The sequence below is a fragment of the Silurus aristotelis genome (genome assembly GCF_946808225.1).
Source record: "Silurus aristotelis genome assembly, chromosome: 23".
In the NCBI taxonomy this organism is placed as follows: domain Eukaryota; kingdom Metazoa; phylum Chordata; class Actinopteri; order Siluriformes; family Siluridae; genus Silurus; species Silurus aristotelis.
The window spans coordinates 6,366,542-6,390,475 of record NC_139596.1 but is presented as its reverse complement, the minus strand read 5'-3'; the positions used below and the strand labels follow the sequence as shown (position 1 = coordinate 6,390,475).

General features: G+C 38.1%; 1 protein-coding gene across 2 annotated transcripts in view; it reads right to left on the bottom strand.

Annotated features, from left to right (window-relative positions):
- Window positions 1-23,934, bottom strand: part of tncb (tenascin Cb) — a 48,383-nt gene that overhangs the window by 11,473 nt on the left and 12,976 nt on the right. The window contains exons 4-24 of one of the 2 annotated variants that reach the window (XM_083526784.1): window positions 23,580-23,843; window positions 23,355-23,470; window positions 22,383-22,536; window positions 21,041-21,310; window positions 20,697-20,882; window positions 19,682-19,771; window positions 18,249-18,512; window positions 14,689-14,964; window positions 11,479-11,745; window positions 10,441-10,563; window positions 9,935-10,078; window positions 9,350-9,472; window positions 8,008-8,151; window positions 7,575-7,697; window positions 7,019-7,162; window positions 6,334-6,456; window positions 4,576-4,719; window positions 4,187-4,309; window positions 1,736-1,882; window positions 1,468-1,590; window positions 448-591 (exon numbers count right to left, since the gene is read on the bottom strand). In XM_083526784.1, coding sequence (XP_083382910.1) covers window positions 448-591; window positions 1,468-1,590; window positions 1,736-1,882; window positions 4,187-4,309; window positions 4,576-4,719; window positions 6,334-6,456; window positions 7,019-7,162; window positions 7,575-7,697; window positions 8,008-8,151; window positions 9,350-9,472; window positions 9,935-10,078; window positions 10,441-10,563; window positions 11,479-11,745; window positions 14,689-14,964; window positions 18,249-18,512; window positions 19,682-19,771; window positions 20,697-20,882; window positions 21,041-21,310; window positions 22,383-22,536; window positions 23,355-23,470; window positions 23,580-23,843 — 3,492 coding nt within the window. The remainder of the gene's footprint in view (window positions 1-447; window positions 592-1,467; window positions 1,591-1,735; window positions 1,883-4,186; window positions 4,310-4,575; window positions 4,720-6,333; window positions 6,457-7,018; window positions 7,163-7,574; window positions 7,698-8,007; window positions 8,152-9,349; window positions 9,473-9,934; window positions 10,079-10,440; window positions 10,564-11,478; window positions 11,746-14,688; window positions 14,965-18,248; window positions 18,513-19,681; window positions 19,772-20,696; window positions 20,883-21,040; window positions 21,311-22,382; window positions 22,537-23,354; window positions 23,471-23,579; window positions 23,844-23,934) is intronic. The other variant, XM_083526785.1, reaches the window with a different exon arrangement.

The window sequence follows — 23,934 nt, the reverse complement described above, 5'->3', positions numbered from 1 at the left end:
AACTGTAGTTAACCGGCTTTTCCTGTTACATATGTTCGTGTAACTACAATGTAAACTGTAGTTAACTGGCTTTTCCTGTTACACATAGAGTATGAGCATTCCTTTCGCAAATAAGAAACCAGAAAACCTAGTCAATATACTTAAAATGTGCTTGGGCATTTAAGTTCAAGGGGGAGGGACAGGAACAGGAACATATTTCACACATTTTTGTAACTTTACAATTGAAACATTAAACATTTAACATTGAAAAATTGTTTTATATGAGTTAATGTAGAGATATTGGTAATGAGGATGTACCTGAAAATTAAAGTAGAATAAAATTACATTTTAAGATAATGTTTTTGGAATTGTAGGACTTATCAAGAGTGTGTGTGTGTGTGTGTGTGTGTGTGTGTGTGTGTGTGTGTGTGTGTGTGTGTGTGTGTGTGTGTGTGTGTTGTACTGTACCTGTTGTAACTGCATCAGAGGCTGGCTCACTCTCCACCAGACCCTTTACTGATATGACACTTACTTCATAGGTCACCCCAGGTGTCAGGTTGGGCAGCACAGTCTGTGACTCACCACCATCAACTGTGATTGTCATGGGTCTTCCTGCAGGGGCAGTACAGAACCAGCTTTTATGGAGAGTTTTAGATGCATGCATGTGATGCAGTTTACCATAAGAGGGCAGTAGTATCAGAAAGAACCTGCAGATTGGTGAAACAGACTACTCTGGTAGATTGAATACATTAATTAAGGGATGTCCAGTTTTATCACCAATGAACCAGTGTAGGTGTGGGTACAGGTTTTCACTCCAAATAAGCAAGAACCTCATCTGATAGTCCAAAGTTGAGTAAAACTGGTGGAATTGGTGTGGCTCCTACTAAGTTCAAATGAAATTCTGCACCTACAGTGGCTTTTTGGACATCCCTTGATTAACGGGTTGATTGGTTTTAAACCTGAGCACTCCCAAAAGGACATAGTTTAATTCCAGAACGTTTATAGCCTGTGATTCTAAGAAAATGTAAAAGAAATGACACTGAAAATTTGTTAGTAATATAGGGTGAGTGGACACTTTGTTTAGAACGAATGGATTCGGTCTGATTTGTGAGTTCTGAGTTTAGAGAGCTATTTCTGACATTTAAAATGGCCATTTTGTAGAGTACTTCAGTTGGAGATGCATGTAACACATAAAATATGAATCTCCATATAAGGCCATGTCACATTAGGGAAGTTGTGGGCACTGACTGCTAGTAGGAAATGATGGCTCAGCTCTGAGCAGCTAATCAAAGGGTCATGTATTACAGGGATGTTACAGTCATGACTATCTGACCCCAACTTCCTAACAAGATAAAATATGTGAAAAAATTTTACTGTTTATTAAGCAAAAAGCAATACATTCAAAATTCATTTCTTTATTCTTTATTCATTTTATTTCTTTAAAGCTTCTACTAAGCCAGGATGTGAAATGATAGCTGAAACACTTACCTTCATGAATGGGAACGTAGGTGACTTTGTAGCTGTCAACGCGATAACGAGGGATAGTCCAGTGGACTGTGGCAGATTTATCAGTAACGTCAGAAAAGCGAATACCCATTGGTTTGCCCAGACCTTGCAGGAAACAACACATATTAAGACAACACAACAAACAGCACATTGTTTCTGTGATCATCACACATATGCTGAACATGTGGCTGGAAAATGATAGTGTATTGCATTAATATACAGCACAAACTCGTATGTGTGTGAATTGTACCTGTTGTAAATGTATCAGATGCTGGCTCACTCTTCTCCAGACCCTTTACTGATATAACGCTCGCTTGATAGGTCACCCCGGGTGTCAGGTTGGGCAGCACAGTCTGGGACTGACCTCCGTCCACCGTGACTGTTAAGGGACTGTCTGCTGAGGATGTACAGAACCAGCTTTTGACCATGTTTCTGTGTATCAAAGTCATGTATGCGATACAGAGCACCACAAGAGGGCAGCACTATCAGACAGAAGATACTAAACTATAATAAACTAAAGTAAACTAAAGTAAACTAAAGTAAACTAATATGATAAAATAGGGGAGGTGGTAGCTAAGTGCTTAAGGCACTGCACGTTGGATCCAAAGGTCATAAGTTCAAATCCCAGCCACATGAAGCTGCCACTTCTGGGCCCCTAAATAAGGCTCTTAAACCAATAGTTGCTAAGTTGTATGAATAAGTTAATTGTAAGTTGTTCTGGATAAGAGCATCTGCCAAATGCCATAAATGTTAAATGACAGGCAAAAATGGTTAAATGACACAGGCTTCTTTCTTTTCTCAAGCCATCAGGATTCTCAACAAAGAACTGAACTGAACTCACACACACACACACACACACACACACACACACACACACACACACACACACACACACACACACACACAAAACTGTGTGACTGATCTGTACAACCCGGACTCAACACACACCCGTACTCACTTCACACACCCATGACTTCAGTACCACCCACATTACATCACTTTATTACCATGAACTTTTTTAATGTTTTCTTTGCACATCTTTTCTGAACTGCTGCTATATTGCTCTTTTGCACAACATTTTTGTTCTGGTCAATTTTGTTCACTTTGTCTTGTCACAAGAGGTTTACTGGCGAAGCTATTTTGTGTTTTGTCATGCACTGTCCTGTGTTGTCTTGCACTGTTTTGTGTTGTCTTTGCATTGTTTTGTGTTGTTTTGAACTGTCTTGTGTTGTCTTTGCACTGTTTGCACCAGGTTGCACATTATTGTTGTATGTAGAATCAGGGTTCTGGAGGAACGTTGTTTCATTTCACTATGTACTGCGTCAGCTATATATGGTTGAAATAACAATAAGAGCTTCTTGACTTGACTTGATAAACTGATTCTGTAACTATGGAAGTTTTAGAAAAATTCCAGGATTTAATAAATTATTTTTTTTACAATTTATCAAACTGAAGGATTTCAGTTAACTTTCTTATAGACAGGGATGTGCAAAAGGTATGGCAAACTAGGATAAATTATTTTTAATTTTATTAAAAGAAGATACAACCTCTGAAACATATTATTTTAATAAAAGATTATTGTCTGCTAATGTAATGTGCAATTATTTAATATTAAATGATCATAAAAAAGAAACACTCCAAAAAAGTAATTGTTGTACTGTAGGTGCAAAGGCTTAGAGAACTTTCCAGCTATGAGGTCTTAAAAATTAAGTGATTTATTAGACATTTACTGATTCATTAGGATTCATTTTGGCAGGTCAAGAAATGTAGATAAGCAAATCTCCTATATGACAGTTGGAGCCTGCAAAAAGGTTTAGCTTAAACATGAGTGACGGTAAACTATTCTGATTGGCTTGAGGAACACTTTGGCTACAACAAACTATAACAGTTTAAAAACTATGCAAAAACTTGCCAGCTAATTATCATAATCATTGATGGAGTCAAGAAATAGTTTGGTGTATTGTGGCAGCTAGTGGCACAAGAATTATTTGCACAATATTTTAGGAATTTCTGGGAGCAAATGTGAAACCGTCTGTTGAGTAACTGAAGCTGAAAAGATACTAGTATGTTCTAAAACATACCACAAACTCCACCATGAAGTATTTAAACAAACACAAGCTTGAGCTTTTAGAATAACTTGTATGGTCCTCTGTCCCTAACATCTAAAAATATGTTCATGCAAGATGGCCCAAGAATATCTCAAAACCAGAAGCATTCGGAAAGTAATAGTGGGTGACAATTAATCCAAAAAATAAAAAATAAAAAATAAAAAAAAGCCTAGGCTACAAAAAGCTTTTGCAAGCTGGTGTATTTGCCAAAGGAAATGCTATTAAGTACTGACTGTGCTGTATGTGCAATTTTATTTTATTTTTTTCACCAAAATATGTACTTTGGCTACGGTTGCCTAAGTTTTGAAAACAGTTATGAAAGGTACTTTATAAATTGTGCATTGATGAAGTCAATTTGTTAACTGTGGTAGATTGTGGACACTTTGCTTATAGAAGAAAGCATTGTGTCACTGGTTATTAATTATTTGTGAGTTACAGGCTTGTAGATCTTTGTGTATTAAGTTTACATTGTCAATACACCAAGGTTTAAATGGAGAAGTACTTAAGTCATTATAAAATAGCTCAATCTCCACTTGAGGTTGTATAAAAATTGGTAATATGAAAGAATGTAGAATGAGAGAAGAAGCACTTACCTCCATGAATGGGTGCATAGGTGACTCTGTAGTTATCAACATGGTAATGGGGGACAGTCCAATGCACAGTGGAAGAGGTATCGGTGACATCAGTGAAGCGAATACCCTTCAAAATACCCAGACCTTGCAGGAGACAGCACATAATGAGACAACACCACAAACAGGGAAAAAAACTGTGATCACACTTCAAACATATGCTCTACATATGGTTTATACCTAAGAGTACAATCATTAAGTGGAGGATCTGTTTGTTTTCCAGTCTTTATATATATATATATATATATATATATATATATATATATATATATATATATATATATATATATATATATATATATATTATAAATGTCTAACATATATTTATTTATGTGTGTATTAGTAAATTGTACCTGTTGTAAATCTTTCAGACGCTGGTGCACTCTCCTCCGTACCCTTAACTGATATCACCTTAACTTGGTAGGTGACCCCCGGTGTCAGGTTTGGTAGCACAGTCTGGGACTCACTTCCATCCACAGTAACTGTTATAGGAATGCCTGCAGTGGGGGTACAGAAGCAGTTTTGGCTATGGAGTGTACCAGAGGCATGCATACGATACAAAGCACCACAAGATGGCAGCACAATCAGACAGAAGGCACTGATCTTTAAAACAGACCACTCTGATGGATTGCATCCATTAACATGCTGAATGAACGAAATACCTAAACAGATCATTTTCATGCCAAAGAACACATTGTGCAACTTCTAGACTTTTAGAAATACTTTTGTCTTTTATGGAAAAGTAATCTTTTTTCTTGTGGGCAAGATGGTTGTGGGCAAAAGATTGAAATAAGTCAACACAACATCTGCAGCAAACTATGTAACAATATATTTAAATACGATTCATTTTCTCTTGCGCAGTAGTTCCTGTGGGTTGTGCAGTCTTAAAACGCATTAACTCATTGTGGCTCATTCAGCAGTTAAAGGTTTGTCTTGATTTTTATGATTATGAATTTATGAACGTTCATTAGGAATGGCAATTCTAGAGCGCATCAAATTCTTTGACACTTCAAACTTTGTGCTTTAAACTTTACAGCCTTTTGCTTCTAAAGGCAAATGACAGCATCTGAAAATAAAGTCAATTTGATGCCTACAAAGTAGAGAAGGGTTATAAAAAAAATATTATAGTGCTTCCAGCTCAACATTTCCACTATCCAAGACATTTCTCCAAAAAGCCAGCTGAGGAGAATTGAAAAAGTGCGTGCAATATCTGAAAGACCCAAAAATCTTTCAAATTAAACTACCTGTATGCTGGACAGAAAGGCAAAGCACAAGCAATAAATGACGATAAGTGCCTGCAGTAAACTTTAGCTGACACAAGAATGGCACCCAAGTACAATGCAGAACTGCTCGAACAAACATTATCTGCATCTGCAAGAGTCGTCACATGGAAAACTTATCTAAGATCTAATCACAAATATCAACATCTGCTGATACAGCAATATCTTTATGATACAGAGGGATTTGTAGTCTGATCAAATGAAAACAAATCTTTTTGCCACAATTACCAAAGGTAGGATTATACAAAATGAACCAGGATTTTAAAATAATAGGTAGTGGTTAGGATTTATTCTTCTTTGGGTCCAATTGGCAGCCAATGACACATGAGATGTAATGAGACAATTTTACAGGTAGGATGTGATGTAAGAATGGATTCTAGCAAATAGTTGGCTTCTACACCAGCACAGTCGTGAGTCAATAAAGTAAAGTATATGTGAGTTGAGCTCAAGAATATCTTAGAACTCAATGTGTTTTAAAAGGCTGCCGAAGAAGCTGTTTCAAAATCTGTAATTTCGTGAAGGGCTTTCAAATGTTTGGAAACAAGTATAGAATGTACTTTATAAATCAGCATCATCAAGTCCAGGAAAGACCAATCAAGCACTGATATTCCATTCAATTGAATGAATATATTGTATCAAAAAATGTATTGCAGCACATATGAGACATAAGCTTAGGAGCTACTTAAATGGAAGAATCTACCTACATGTCCAAACTATACTGAAATTTAGCTGGAAAAGCAATTAACACAGTACAAAACATAAATCTCCACTGTGGGCTGTGTAAAAAGTTATCAATAAGCCAAAATGTGTAATGATATTAGCAAAACTTACCATCATGAACTGGCACAAAGGTGACTCGATAACTGTCAATGTGGTAATGTGGGACAGTCCAGTGTACAGTGGCAGAGGTTTCAGTGATATCAGAAACACGAATACCCTTTGGTTTGCCCAGACCTTGCAAGATACATCACAAAATGAGACAACAACTAGAGCAAAGACTCTGTGATAATTGTATATATGCCTCATATACAGTGCATTGAGAAATAATTCAGACCCCTTCCACTTCTTTTTTGTTACATTGCAGTGTGTTCAAATAAATTTTTTAAAACAGTGAAAGTGAAGTGAAAACAGAAATCTGCAAATGTCTGTAATTTTTCAATTATAAAAAACATGAAATATTGACACTTGAAAATTAGCTCAGGTGCCTCCCTTTTCACTTGATCGTTGAAGAAATGTTTCTAGACCTTGTCCACCTGTGGAAAAGTTTGCATAATGAGTGGACATGATTTGGAAAACCACACCCTGCTCTATAGATGGCCTTACAGTTCACAATGCATATCAGAGGAAAAAACAAGCAATGAGGTCAAAGCAGACAACAGAGACAGGATTGTTGCACGGCACAGATCTGGGAAAGGTTACAGAAGGAGTCTAAGAGGGGTCTAAATACTTTCTGAATGCACTGTATGTCTGAAAAATGGTGAAGTATTCCTTTAATATTCAGCACAGAACTGTGTACCTGTTATAAATATATCAGAAGCTGGCTCACTCTGCTCCAGACCCTTCACTGATATTACACTCACTTGGTAGGCCACCCCAGGGGTCAGGTTGTCCAGCACAGTCTGGGACTTAGTTCCGTCCACTGTGACTGCTTTGGGAATGCCTACAGAGGGGGTACAGAACCAACTTAAGACCATGGACCGCATCAGAGTAATGAATAGAATACAGAGCACCACTAGAGGGCAACACTATCAGACAGAAGGTGCTGTTTTGAAAACAGACTGCTCTGCAAAATATCATCTCAAAATATGATGATGATTTTCTTTAGTATAGGATGCTTTATAACTCATTAAGTCAAAAAAGACAAAAAAGGACATAAATTAAGAACTGCTCAGCTTGTTAGAAATATAAATTGGATTGGATTAAATTATATTATAATGATTATATCTACTGCTAGTACTTACACTGCCCATACCAGACTCAACTTCGAATGGAAAAATACTTAACACCTCATAAAATATGTATCTCCAAAGAAGGCCATGTGGTGACATGCCTATGGTTGAGGCAATACTTACCTTCAAGAGTGGGCACATAGGTGATTTGGAAGCTGTCGACATGGTAACTGGGAACAGTCCAGTGTACAGTGGCAGAGGTTTCAGTGACATCAGAGAAACGAATACCCTTTGGTTTGCCCAGACCTTGCAAGATACATCACAAAATGAGACAACAACTAGAGCAAGGACTCTGTGATAATTGTATATATGCCTCATATACAGTGCATTGAAAAATAATTCAGTTTCCCTTCACTTCTTTTTATTTTGTTACATTGCAGTGTGTTTGAACTAATTTATTTTTTCTCAATAATCCACAGAGACAGGATTGTTGCATGGCACAGATCTGGGAAAGGTTACAGAAAGAGTCTAAGAGGGGTCTGAATACTTTCTGAATGCACTGTATGTCTGAAAAATGGTAAAGAATTCATTTAATATTCAGCACAGAACTGTGTACCTGTTATAAATATATCAGAAGCTGGCTCACTCTGCTCCAGACCCTTCACTGATATTACACTCACTTGGTAGGCCACCCCAGGGGTCAGGTTGTCCAGCACAGTCTGGGACTTAGTTCCGTCCACTGTGACTGCTTTGGGAATGCCTACAGAGGTACAGAACAAACTTAAGACTATGGACTGCATCAGAGTAATGAATAGAATACAGAGCACCACTAGAGGGCAGCACTATCAGACAGAAGGTGCTGTTTGGAAAACAGACTGCTCTGCAAAATATCATCTCAAAATATGATGATGATTTTCTTTAGTATAGGATGCTTTATAAGTAAAAAAAGACAAAAGGTGACATAAATGAAGAACTGCTTAGCTTGTTAGAAATATAAATCGAATTGGATTAAATTATATTATAATGATTACCGTAATTTCCGGACTATAAAGCGCACCCATATATAAGCCGCACCCACTGAATTTGACAAAGAATTAAGCCGCACCTGTCTATAAGCCGCAGGTGTCTACATTGAAACTAATGAACTTTACACAGGCTTTAACGAAAGACAGTGTCTGTTACACGGTGTAACGGGTGAAATATGTTGCGCTTCCTTTAGGAGCATAGCGGTATTTTGGAAATAGCCTGCTGCCGCATTTTTCCACTATTACTGCGTGTGTGCAAGAATCGAGGAATATGTCCTTATTATTTTCTGATGCTCATTTCTAAGTTTCTTTGACTAACCCGTAACGCTGTTGCCAAGAAAAATAAAAAAGCACGAGTTTTGGAAACCTGTCTGTGCTTATATGATTTCTGTTGCAACTGGAGTTAGTGACTTATCCCATGACCCAGACTCAACGCGCTACAACGGCTTGTATCTAAACAGTAGCCTACCAAGAAAGTAATTGTTCACCGTATTCCTCCTTCCTTTCACAACTATTTCTCTCTGGAGTTTATCTTTTGGCATCGTTGTGCGTTTAAAAATTGCCATCGTTGGAAGTTTTTTCTCCTGGAGCCGTGCAGCTCAGAACACAGGTGAGGTGCGTTTTTTCGTTTCCGTTCGGAAATTTCATTGGTCTAATGTTATGGGGTTCAGTTTTTTGGCTTGAAGTTTGTGAAACCGGGAAAAACCCAGGTAAAATTCATAAATAAGCCGCTTCGTTGTTTAAGCCGCGGGGTTCAAAACGTGGGAAAAAAGTAGCAGCTTATAGTCCGAAAAATAAGGTATATCTACTGCTAGTATTTACACTGCCCATACCAGACTCAACTTTGAATGGAAAAATACTTAACACCTCATAAAATATGTATCTCCAAAGAAGGCCATGTGGTGACATGCCTATGGTTGGGGCAATACTTACCTCCATGAGTGGGCAAATAGGTGATTTGGAAGCTGTCGACATGGTAACCGGGAACAGTCCAGTGTACAGTGGCAGAGGTTTCAGTGATATCAGAAACACGAATACCCTTTGGTTTGCCCAGACCTTGCAAGATACATCACAAAATGAGACAACAACTAGAACAAAGACTCTGTAATATTGTATATATGCCTCATATACAGTGCATTGAAAAATAATTCAGATCCCCTTTACTTCTTTTTATTTTGTTACATTGCAGTGTGTTTGAATGAATTTTTTTTCCATTAATCCACACTCAGTTCCCCATAATGATGAAGTGGAAACAGAAATCTGGAAATGTCTGTAATTTTTCAATAATAAAAAACTGAAATATTGACACTTGAAAATTTACAGTTCACAATGCATATCAGAGAAAAAAAAAAACAAGCAATGAGGTCAAAGTAGACCACAGAGACAAAATTGTTGCATGGCACAGATCTGGGAAAGGTTACAGAAAGAGTCTAAGAGGGGTCTGAATACTTTCTGAATGCACTGTATGTCTGAAAAATGGTGAAGAATTCCTTTAATATTCAGCACAGAACTGTGTACCTGTTATAAATATATCAGAAGCTGGCTCACTCTGCTCCAGACCCTTCACTGATATTACACTCACTTGGTAGGCCACCCCAGGGGTCAGGTTGTCCAGCACAGTCTGGGACTTAGTTCCGTCCACTGTGACTACTATGGGAATGCCTACAGAGGGGGTACAGAACCAACTTAAGACCATGGATACATGAATACAGAGCACCACTAGAGGGCAACACTATCAGACAGAAGGTGCTGTTTGGAAAACAGACTGCTCTGCAAAATATCATCAAAAAATATGATGATGATTTTTTTTTAGTATAGGATGCTTTATAACTCATTAAGACAAAAAAGACAAAAATGGCATAAATTAAGAATTAAATTATATTATAATGATTATATCTACTGCTAGTATTTACACTGCCCATACAACACTCAACTTCGAATGGAAAAATACTTCGCACCTCATAGAATATGTATCTCCAAAGAAGGCCATGTGGCAACATGCCTTTGGTTAACGCAATACTTACCACCATGAGTGGGCACATAGGTGATTTGGAAGCTGTCGACATGGTAACTGGGAACAGTCCAGTGAACGGTGGCAGTGGTATCAGTGACATCAGAGAAACGAATACCCTTTGGTTTGCCCAGACCTAGCAAGAGACAAAACATAACGGGACAACAAGCAGAGCAAATACAAAGCGTTAGGGCCTGTGTGAACACAAACTGGATAAGTGTTATTGATGCCAGTCCAAGATTAACCTAATCCAGTGAACAGAAGGCTTTTAAAAAAATGACATTTCAGAAAATGAAGATAAAAATATGAGGCATATGAAAGTTAGTAAAGCATATAAAAAGACAACTTTGCGACAAATAAATAAAAAAGAGCTCAAGCCTTTGGGCATTTTTCAATGTCGGCCTGCAGAATCTTGCGTGACAGACATGGGGAGATTAACTTGCCCCCATTACTTGAGTACAATGGTGCAACATGCCAACGTCAGACTCAAGAGGGAAGAGAGGCCCCCTGGGACAGAGCCAGACAACCAAAGACAGACACATATTCACTAAAAACACAGACCCAATTGCTCTGTCCAATGGGCAAACCCTGTGACTGGACAATTGGTGAAAGATGCCACATACAAAAGAAGAAGAAAGTGTAGAAGCAAAAGAAAATTTAAGTAAATATAGATTTACTCTGCAAATCTTTAGAATCACATGCAATTCTCCCTTTTTAAGAGGTTATATTTTAAGAATAGATTTTGGTAATTTAGTTACTCTGGACAAAAACCAGACAAGACATACAAAAACGAATGAAAAGTTGAAAATGTCTCTGTGAAATACTGTAAGTGATTCCAATATTATTTCTAAGAACAGGCCCCTGCTTCCCAAAAGCATTGTCGTAACTGCTGTCATCATAACAGTCCTTTTTGTGTTGTGATGCTTTTGGGAAACTCAGCTCAGGTTAGTATTTGCTCTAAATGGCTTCACTAACATTAACAGACATAATGATAAGATTGCGATGAAATACTGACTTCACCGGCTTGCTTGTCCAAGACATATCCAAATACCTGTGAGACCTTTGACTGAAATGGGCTTGAAGTTCCGTCCTGCAATTGTCCCAAAGAGTTCAATTTCATAATCTGTAGCCTCATCAAGGCCAGAGATCACTTCCTCTCTCTTGTCTCCTGATATACTCAGCTGCATTTGCTTGCCAGATCCGTCAGAGATTTTAATAATAAACGTTTCAAAGATTCCATCTGGGGCCCTCCACTGCAGCATAAAACCGTCTGGCTTGGTGTTGGAGGTGAAAAGGTGCTCCACCTCAGGTTCAGCCTCTAGGTGGACAAAGGAATAAAGATGTTCTTCCATCGGTGGTGTCCAAACATGCTCAGGTCTTTTTTAGCCCCGAAGCCACAACTAATTAATATGCATGCTTTTCTGGATTAATCATTATTTGGAGTAGGTTAGGTTTGTTATGTCAAGGAAAGGTGTTTTAATAGGCAGTGCTATCTCTGATGTTATGCCAATAAACACTCTTCAATTAGATAAGCATGCAAAGAATAAAGTTTGAAAGTAATGGCAAAAATATGTGTGATTTAGATTTATTAGCCCTGTAGCTAGTCTCAGGTCTGGTTGAATTTTTATGATTTCAAAGACCACAAGAGATGATCCGATACATAAAGTAATTTTATTCTTGTTTTGACATCTAGAGTCTCCGATCAACAGCCAGTGTGTTTCATGTTTATTGGCCCTGTTACATGACTTGGTACAGTCCAATGATATTCTTTCCTGGGTACACATCTGGACTATGTTTTTCCCTTGTTTTGACAAACCCCCTGATGTAGAGGCTTCTGCATAACAATATAAAAATCACGTTTGTATAAAAAGAGGTTGTTATTTGGAGGTGGTTGTGGGGTGGGAAGGGGGTGTTATATGGGGACTTGGGGGAAATCATGTGCCATGTTAAACATTATCTATTATTTTTTCCTCCAAGAGACTGCAATATGTTCCCTGTGCAATAATGGCAAGGTTCAATAATGTTATTGGGCTGCAAATTATATTTTATGAAATATATCATTCATTAAATATTACCCAACTTTTCTGTGGCTACGTGATATGTAAAACTGAGAACATTTTTGAACACTGTGGGTGACTTTACCAAGCAAACAAACATGTTGACAGCTAAGAATTTTGTTCTTGCCAATATAATATTCACAGTGTGTCTCTAATTCCCCTGCTTTCTCCATCTTTACATTGTGGAATTACTACCACTAAGCTTGGCCATCAGTTTCTGTTTAAATCACCCAGACTCTTTACCACATGGAATATGATGTAGCAACCATTTTCTATCCATGGACTGATATACTGTGAAGTACTGCTTCACTCTTTAAGAGTGGTAAGTCTGAGAGCAGCAGTGTTTTAAAAGCAAATTTATTATTTTCTGTTTAATTAAAAAGAAATGATTTGCAATACATAATAAGTAAAAAAATGAAAAGCCAAAATAAAGCTAAAGAGAAAAATAATTCTCTTATACTTTTATAATGAAAGTACAAGACGTTGATTAGCTTTAAAAGATAGGCTGGATAAAATAGGAACATGTTAAACCTACAGTTGCAAATACTGAAGTGACTCCATTATCCAGTAGTTGCTTTGACTCTAATGGTCACTAAATTAAAAGGAAGCGCCTTAGAACTGTTGATCATATAAAACCTCTTTGCTCTCTCTCTCTCTCTCTCTCTCTCTCTCTCTCTCTCTCTCTCTCTCTCAAGCCTGGGCTGACATGAGGTTTGCTATTTTTTTGCTTTTGAAGAGGACAAGTGGTTGGAAATGAACTGGAGCGAGGACAGATCCTGTGGTGCCGTCAGTCTTCATTAGCATAGTGCTAGCTGGAGGGTTTGTCAGAAGGAGTATTAGAGACGGGGGGTGCTGTTTGTAGGCGTTGTGAGAGTGCGAAAGTGGTAACTCCAGATCACATTTTATCAGACTGGTCTCTTTAAGTCTTTCGGCTGGGACAAAGAGCCATCTGTTTGTGCAGGAGGAACAAGGCGCCAGCTAACCTGAAGAAAAGAGAAGGTCATGCAACTGAAAGGAATGCTCAGCTCAGTAACCTGACAGGCTTTGGCATTTAGATATAAGTGATTCTTGTGAGCTAATAGAAGGATATGTACAGTATCTTTTGGTTAGCCTTAATCCCAAGCTTTACTGTTTTAGCTGTGAAATCCATTTTCAAAATATATATGTAGGAATACAAAAAGATGGCTTTTTTAGTCTGCAGTCTGCCTTTTTTTTAAATAATTTTACCTATTAGTAAGTATGCTCAAGTATCTACTACAACTGCAGCACTTGCCTGATAAATGCCAAGAAAATGTGTGAAAGTGGTGCTTCAGAATGAAGACCGCTGCAGAGTTCGAAAATCGGGTCTGCATACTGACGAGATCTTTCAAAAGGAGTGACAAAAACTCCTTAGGATCACTTCCCTGGCAAACTGCTTCTGCCCAGTCGGCATCTTTATTCGACGAGATATCAAGCAAAGGCCTAACTGCGATTCGGAGCTAATAACGAGAAGCAGTACTATTGTGGGCAGTGGCGGTATTACAGCTCAGTGACTAAGAATATTTTAATCCCCTGTCTTTGGAAGGCGGTGTTTTTCTAACCTTAAAAACGACAGCTCACTGGCATGCTTAGCATATGCATTGAATATTATGGGTGGTTAAAAATAAAAGGGTATTATTCACTTGACTTTTCTTTGGCTGGTAAGCATAAATAAGGCTCTGATCATAGAGGGAGGTCAGTGTGTTGCACCTGCAGGCTTTGTCTGTGATTAGACAAAGCAGAACGTGCAGGGCTCTATTTTACTCTACTGCAGGTGTGCTCTGAATATCAGCATGCTGGAACACGAAATTGGCAGGAAAATGTGGTCTGAAGCTTTACAATGTTAGCACGGGATCTACAAAAAGCGGCGCTGACATAAAAAAAGACTGCTCACAGTTTACAGGGCTAATGTGTACATCAAAGAGTGGAGTAATAGCATGTTCGGGTAGAAAGTCGTACATCATGCACTAAAAGAAAAAAGGTGTTAATACCTGTTTAAAGGAGTGGTTTTGCACCCTGAAAGATTAAATTAGTAGACAAATAGCTATTAGAAAGAATGTTAGTTGTTAGAAACACCTTCAATGTTTAATGAACATTGTTAGTATTCAATCAGAGCTGCTTCCTAAGAGCATGTTAGATTTTTCATAGAAGAGCCGAAGCACCAGTATGGGTCGAACGGGCTGTACCTGTGAAAGCCTCCCCAAACACTGGCTCTAAGAGATCTCCCCTGTACAGGCCATATAGTGTGACCCTGTAGAAAGTGCTAGGAGACAGATTAATAATAGCCAAGCTGTACTCCTGCCCTGACAGAGTGTGGTTCTGGCCCTCAGAGAGACCATCAGGGTCAGCCACCTCGATCAGAAAGCCATCAAGCTCGCCCCTCTTCAGCTCCCAGGATATATTGAAGCCATCCCAGGAAACTGCAGAGATGGTGATGTTGCCCGCCAGGGGCTTTTCATTGTCTGGATGATAAACAGAAGAGATTAAGCAACAGGCAGCGGAAAACGAGTGCAACAGTGCAGCATTAGGATGATGACCAGAGCTGTTTTTAGAAGAGATCTTGGTGTAAAGATAGAGTTCTAGTCTTTTTTAATGTGGCATGTCCAGAAAGCAGTTAGTATACTTTATGGTTTTCATTTTAAGAAATTTCCATGACTATAAATTAGTGATTCAAAAAACTAGGGTTCTCCAGTGCTAGGACTGTGAACCACTTCTCTCTCACCTGTAGTTTCAGTTAGCAGTGGAAATTCTTCAAATGTAGTGGTGAAGAATTTTGGAAACCCATTTTTTTAACACATCAACAACATGTTAACCAACTATGTTAAATGTTTAATGGAAAAAGCCCATTTCCTCTGTAAACAACACATAGCACACATCTGTCTCTGTAGATATTCAGTTCCTTTCCATCTGTTCCATGCAAAACAAACATATGCCCATGCAATGAAAGATTGACATATGATGCCTGCTGCAATAATAAACAGCCTTGTTTGCACAATCATCCTTTTGTTTGGAGCCTCATTAATAAAAAAAACATGCACCTGACTGCGGCTCGCTTTGGTATTAATGGCCTCGAATGAAGCCATTAATTTTTTGAAGGTTCTGCGTAGTCTGCTTATGCAGAAGTACGCAAATTGCTTCAAATAAAGCAGGAAGCCATGCAGGGAAGCGCAACCCATAATTGAATATCCTTGCGCCCCATCAGCATTCATGAAGAGATGGGAGCAAAGAGCTTGGAGATGCACCATAGGCTGCCATTATCCTCTTAATGCACAATCAAGTGGACACAAGCGTACTGGTGATTTGAGTGAAAGACAAAGAGAATGAAGTGAAAGACTTTCCCAGTTCCCAGGCATGAGAATTTAAAACTAACATTGCTGGGAAAATTTAACACTGTCAATTAGAGGCATTAGAGGATCAGAACTATTAATCATTCCCATGCTGGTACACAATCGGTCAAAACATTCATGCATTCAGTCGTAACTCAAACCAGGCATACACTACAGGGCATTATACCAAATCATTTTACAAAATTTGGCCTTTTAAGAATTAAAAAATAGATAATTTTTTACCGATTGATCAAAAGGTAATTCATTTTCTATTACAGTAGCTCTGATAGTAGTTCAGTCTATAAGCCAAATCACAGGAATATCTAAATGCTCTAATTTGAATACATTCTTTTTACTGAAAATAAAAAGAAACAATATTTTATTGTTTTGCTAAATATGGTGATGGTTTTTGTAAGGAAAGGTAAGTATTTGTAATATTTATGGAAGGTGTTCCTGGCATCACAACAGTAACATTTTTGCTATTTTTGCCATTTGTTTATATCAGAGGACTATTTGTGTTTTCAGTTTTATTTAGTTTATTAGTGTGTGGTCAGTAACTTCTGTAACATAAGCGAAAGCAGAAAATAACTTCCTGCCACTGCATTAAGAACTTTCCCCACTGTGGGACAAATAAAGGTATATATTATCTTATTAAATGGGATTGTAAATTTAAATATATTCATAAGAATAAAACATTTTGGAGCAGTAGCAGTGATTTTGCCTAGCATCAAGCCACATTTGCACTCACTTACTGATTATGTTCCTATCACAGCATGCAATGGAGTGTTTATTTCCTTATATACTGTATAATCAAAATTAATTTCTATGTCTGGAGTTTGATCAGATTCTCAGTCGTCTGGTGGATTGAGAAGGTAAAAAAGTGCCAAGCCTTAAACGTAAATTAATATAAAATTCTTGCCTTCATCCTTGCCTGATCTACTAGTATGGATGATATTAGTAATTTTCAGTTTCTAAAATTTGTTTCAGTTTGAAATTTCATGTAGTGTATGCTGAGCTCTATGTTCGACCTTCATGCAGACAAAAGTGATTTTCTGACTCGCACATCAGAGTCAGCCAAGAATCTTGAGACACACCTTGCAAATCCCCTGTAAAAGATCACTGTTCATTTTCCCTCATGAATACCATTATTCTGGTAATCAGGTTCTATTAAACTGCCTTGAGATGCTCGCTCAGGGTATACTGGTCCATAATGATAGCACTATATTGGTCCCAAGTGATTCTTGTAATCCTGTCAGTGTACTCAATGTGTGTCTTTCAAAAAAAAAGAGGCCTAAATCAAGAGGATTCCCTTCATCACACACTGCCGTCTCTCATCCTTTAATGGGCCTGTGGTGAGTGTTATGCCCAATGTTTGTACTTCATGTCTGAGGCTGATAATGACAGCAGAAATTAATCCGTGGGATTATAGCACTGCTGATTTCGGAGACAATGTTTTAACAGTTGCCTCAGCGTGGGGCCTATTTATTATCCCACCTCTCATTTTATCCTGGTCAAATCACACAAAACCAGAGAGGAGTGGCCTCATTTTGACAATTATCACATGAATGAGCTGTGGGTATGTGTGTGTGTGCTTGTGAGTCCTTGTTTGTGTGTTTGTGTGGGTGCCTCTTCCATATTCATTCACCTAAATCTAGTCCAATCTTGTCTTAAGGTCCAAAAGAAAAAATACTTATATTCAACTTGCTGACCATTAAAATGCACAGCAACATATTTATAGCATCTGGTTCTACTGATTTTCCTTTTATGCTTTGCCATATTTGCTTTTCTCTCTCACTATATAAAGTTCACCCCCCCCTTCCAAAATAAACCCTGTCCTGTTACACAAGAGGCATTTAACAGGATGAAATATACGGTTTAGAAGTATAAGCAACACTTCAACCACAGAACCTTAAACAAAAGACATAATCATCCGAATTTGTCTTTCTCTTGTTGCTTTAAGAAGTCAAATAATTCCACATGTTGCTGCTGAAAAGGAACTCGCACAGGATGTAAAGTTGGAGCATACAATGAATTCAATTCATTCCTGAGCTTGGCTTCAATGCCTGGAGGCACATTGTATAGAATGAAAAAAATCTCCCTGGCCAAGAGGCCAGGAAACAGAGGGAACCTCAAATTAAATTTTATACACAGCACTAAATTGAAACCATCCCACTCCAAAATAAATACTCATACTTTCGAAAAAATGAAAATAATTCAGTCCTCATTTTGGCTTCCATGCATGATTAACATTACAAAACACACAAATTTGTCTTTAGAAAAAAACTCAAGCCTGTGGTTCAGTTTTATGCAGAATCCAACTTTTGTAACAATTATTTCTCTTTATCAGCAAATTTTAGACAAGCATAAGGCATTAATTATCACAGTCCACCAAAAAAAACTGTAAGTTGTGTTGAACTGACCTGTAGATGCCTGAATGCTGGCAGGTGTGCTCGTCTTCCTTCCTCGCTCTGCAGTCAGGGTGATGGTGTACAGCATGCCAGGGTTGAGGTTCTTCAGTATGTAGGTGCTGGCACTACCTGGGACCTCAAACTCAGCTCTGTGGCCATCAGCGGACACAAACACCAGTTTGTAGACATCTATCTTAGCCAGAGGTCTTCTCCAAATCAGCACCATTGTGGTTTCTGTGGTCTCGCTCACCTCCAGATCTTTAGGAGCATCAAGGTCTGACAGAGAGGGTGAGTTTCATTTAATTAATGTATATAGTGAAGACCTGCACTGGCACTGGAATTTCATGTGTGACAAGGGGTGAAGTGAATAATGTCAGAAAACTGTAGTTTTTGTCAGATTATTTGATAAAGTTATCATACTTTCCTACATATATTATACATTTTGACATGTTTTCCTGTATAAGCCGTTGTAGCATAATACATTATTTATCGTATATAATAGATGTGAATACAGTTTGTCTGTCAATATAGTGCCAACAAATACAGTTACTAATAGAAGTCACATAATGTTCAGAGTTCATTCATTTCATCTTTAGAAACTGACAATTAGAGTTGAGAGATATTAATATTTGGAGCAATAAAAATAGTATACAGTTATATGCAAAATGCAAAACATAAAACTGCTTGTCATTTTATTAATTATTATTAATGCAGTTTCATATTGAATATTAAATGTGGCTAGCTGCTAATGCTAGGTCTATGGATTCTCTATGGATTCAGATCTTATTTGCGGTATGGTGTGAGTAGCCACAGTGACATTGGGCTAACACTAATTACTCTTTATACCCCTGGCATTGCTGTGTGTTTAATAATCCTAATAAAAAATGCATTTTAAGTGCAAGGTGGAGACTAAACAAACTTGCGGTCCACCACTTAATACGTTCCCGAGGGAACTCAGATTTTACATGTTTTACATGTAAAAAGCAATGTATTGCAATCCCTGTATTCGAAAATGTAAATAAATACATATCAGGCATTACAATATGACCACCTGCCTAATATTGCCCACTACAGACTGGGAACAGCCCACAAGAGCTGCAGTTTTGGAGATGCTCTGACCTAGTCATCATTTTTCCTGCTTTTAACACATCAACTTTGAGGACTTTGTTTACTTGCTACCTAATATATCTCACCCACTTACAGGTACCATGATAAAGAGATAATCAGTGTTATTGACTTCACCTGTCATAATGTTTGAATATCATAATGTTTTGTCATAATGTTATGCCTGGTCCGTGTATATATAGTGCTATTCTCTGTGCTGTAACTGTATAATTCACATTGTTCCTTTCAGTTTATCCTGTATTGTAAGAGCAATTGCCAAGTCAATTTTCTTGTAAGATAAATCTGTTTTTCTGATTTTTTATCATATAGGGGTATCTCACCAGTGACAGCATTGGTGGTGGATGGAGCGCTTTCCTTCTCGTCTTTGATTGCAGTCACTCCCATGCCATATTCTGTTCCAGGTCTGAGACCTACAAAAAGAATTTCATAAATACGTTCCTATGTATTTGTTAAGAATCTACTTCATCAGAACAGAAGGAAAAAATCTCTGTGGGGGTATTTTGACCGATCAGTCTGTCCATTATGAGACAATTTTCTCAATAATGGACATTGGTCATTTTCAATTTGAGCTGTTTTAATGTCTTGGTCTATTCAGTAGCCACAGCGTAAAGGCTTTTACTCAGAACTAAAAGCAGAATTAACTGTCTTCCAAGAGGCTCTTGAAAATGATAAAAGGCCCAAGCCCAAATTTCTGTATGTATCCTTATTACTGAACCCATTGGCCCCTATAAAGGGTCAGTACTTAAGAGGCTTTCAGCATGAAATTACACCTAAAACAGTGGAATCACTTATTACCAATAAAATCACAAGCATGACGGCAATTACAGATAATAACCATGTAAAAAGATGAGTTACTAGTGAAGTGTGTGTGTGTGTGTGTGTGTGTGTGTGTGTGTGTGTGTGTGTGTGTGTGTGTGTGTGTGTGTGCGTGCAACATGCTCAGCTTTTAAAATAGACTCATAGTCTTACATAGGACACAGGCCACCCAGGGACAATAAACCCAACCAGACAAAGAATCTATTACACATTTAAAGTTATACTATCTTAGCTTATCCTACTGCACAGAAACATATGGTCTTACATTATGGCTCTAAGCAATGTGCTTAATAGTAATAGGATGGAAAACATTGACCGTGTATAATTTTCTGACTAAGGCACACACTATTACCTATATTTAATTTTTTTATTTTGTGCTTGATATTTTAATATAAAGATGGGCCTTTAGGCAAGAAAATATGTTAAAATGCTTATTTAAATGCATTTAAACATTTATTTACTGCTATTGTTTTCAGGGAAGAAAAAACATGATAATCCATAAACTGCTAGAATTCTTACCTGAAATTTTGGCTTGAGTGATGTCCTGTGGGCCTTTAGGAAATGTAAGCTCCCCATGTTCCCCTCCTGACAGTGGTCCGTATTTGATGCGGTAGCTGGGAATGTTGGCTTGGCTGTTTGTCCACTCCAATGTGATGCTCTCGTCTGTCTGATCAATCGCTCGCAGGTTTGTAGGTGCATCCAGGTCTGGAGCATGTTTACATCATGTTACATATGAGTTTTCTAGCAACTTCCTGTTTGTTGTAATAACTTTGAATGCAGCATTTAATCATGATGTAACCATGATTAGTCTGGCTATTATTTTGCTAATAATGGTCATATGGGAAAGAGAATAATGCTTTTACCGGTGGTGAAGGTCTCATAAACAGGCACGCTGGTCATTTCCCCTCGGCGGGCCATGAGTGACACACTGTACTCCATGTCAGGATAGAGTTTAGCCAGGTGGTACTGAGTCTCGACTGATGACAGTTCCACTTTATGGCTGTCTGCAGAGCCAGTGATGGGGCCATAGGACATGGTGATGCTGTCCACCTGAGCTATGGGCTGAAACCAGGTGATCAGAGCAGTACTGTCTGTTACATCCCGGACATCCACCTGGCTAGGAGCATCAATCACTATGGAGGAAGAGTCATATTAATCAAAGCCAGTCAGATATTTGTCTAACTGCTGCTTAGAGAAAATTATTAACATGTTTTGCATTGAAAATTGTTTTGCTTCAAGCGGGTATAAAGTCTCAACTTAATTATGTGAAATTTTTTTACAGTATTATGTATTCCAATAAAGTGAAGGCTCATCAGGATGGAAGTGTTTGCCACTCTGTAGTAAAATGGGTAATGTCACTTTTCCCTCATGTGTATTAAAAACAGAAAATCAGCATTTCCAGCTTGGAGCAAAGCTCTTCTCAAGCCCCTTGAATAGAAGGAGGTAGCACCTTCTCTATATACAAATCAGTGTTTCCTGTCTAGGAGGCTGCTTATTGGCACATATCTCAAAATTAAGTGAGAGGCACACTGGAACATTTGTTCACCTGGTATCATATAAGCACTCTGTAGCCCTCTTCATTATAGCCTATGAATGGAGCTACTGTTGTATTTAATTAATTTTGCTCCTGTAAGCTTTTTTTAAAGTCTTTGAGGCACTTTCCTGAAATTTTATCTTGAAATAATATGCTACCAATGGTTAACTGGCTGGTAGCAGTAACATTAAAAAAGGATCACCGCAATGCAAGCATAGCATTTTACAAGCTTAGCACAAATCACAAGTAGGAAAAGGAGCATATTCCAAAGTATCACTAAAAGAGTTTCCAGCCATGCTCAAGTTATACAAGTTTAGGGTAGATCCTTTGACAGAAGACATGTTCGATTTGCTGGAAGACTTTGAAAAAACGTTTAGCATTTAATTGAAAGATTATTGGATTATTGTGAATTTATAGGATGACATAAATTCCAAGAATTGCCAAATCAGGAACCCTGTGCATGAGGCTAGAATGGTTTACCAGTGCATCTCAAAGCACTATATACAGAAAGAATCCAGAGAACCTAGAGGACACCCAAAGGCTTAGGCCATGTTACCTGCCCCAGTAGATTACAGATTTTTATAATTCAGAAAGAAAATGTTTTGAAAAAAAAAAAAAGAAAAAACCTAAAAAAATTTAATTAATGAAAGCTGTAAGAGAGGTCCACCTACTTGTAACCACATTCTTGCTTGCTGGAGGTCCACGTGTGTTATTCTTTAATACCTCAAGTTTAACCTCATACTCCTGGCCAGGACCCAGGCCAGACTGTTCAAAGGTAATCTCGGGTGGAGACAACGAATTCAGTATCTCTCCATTCTCCTCTTTCTGGAATTTTATAACACAACACCGTCAATATAGGATGTAGCATAATACCGATCATTTCATACTGTCAACTTGTCAAATAAATAATGAAGCCAATGTTTAATGTCCTTAGTATATATAAATCATAAATTCTATGTGGCGTGTTCAAAATATTGTACTAAAAGCAGTACAATGCATCTTTGTGGTACTGGATACAGAATCTTTGTTCTATTTATTTGCATGTTTGACAAAAGGAAACCACAAATGGCACCATGGATATGACTCCAGGGTTTTGTGAACTCAACAGTCCCATGAAATACAGAGAAATTAGAGAGATCTTGGAAAGTAAACACTTGGGACTTTCAATCGCATCCACTTGGATGTGAGTGCTGCACTTCAAAGTGAAGGGCTTGTTTGGCATGGACAGCCTCAAACTTGATGTATGAATAAAGCTGCCAAGTCTGAAAGAATAGAGTATAGGAAGACATGGTTTGCATGTCCTGACTGGAGCTATTTTTTTGCGTTTGCCTAAGCCCTTGAAAAATAAAAGCATTGTGAAAACAGTTCAGTCCTGTTGCACATGGTCACCAGAGTTTGCGCCAGAAGCTTCTTAGGAGGTTTTGTGAAACAAAACCCTAGACTTTCAGACAGTGGCTTTTGCATATTGGCACCAACTGACTATTTTCCACAGGATACTCATACAGTTTCTCATCCTGAACAATTACTGGCACGGCCCTTAATAAATGTGGTATTCCTACCACAGCTTTCATTTCAGGGAAATGCTACTATAACCATACTCATGCTGACATGGCTTGTGGCATGCAATAGGACAATTTACTCACTGTATTTCTAAAGATGAGGTTCCAACCATCAAAAGGGACATTAAGAGGATCCCACTGAACTTCCACTGATGTCTCTCTTACAGCTTTAAACTTAAGGCCTTCAGGCTCCGGAAGATCTAATGGTTTGGTCAAAGTAAAGGGGCAAATATTTTATTTCTGTTGTTCAAAACTGTACAACAATTCCTTATTTGAAAGTTTTTTGAAGGCCAATTACTGATAACTTACGTGTTGCCACTCTGGCACTCACAGGAATGCTCATCTTGTTATTTAGAACAGCATAGACACTGATTAAGTATTCAACACCAGGCTCCAGCTCTTTAATAGTAGCAGACCTTTTTTCACCAGGTACTCTCATATCTAACTCCAGACCACCAGGAGCTGTAGGCATGTAGGTAATTAGGTACTCTGTCACCTGCACCTCATTAACCCAGGTCAGATCCACTGTCTCTGGGGTGACTTCAGTCACAACCAGGTCTCTTGGTGGGGAGACTGCAAATGAAGGGGACATAATTGCATAATTTCTTGACTAGACATTTAAAGTAATGTTGCATTTATAAAAAAAAATTTAATCATGACCTGA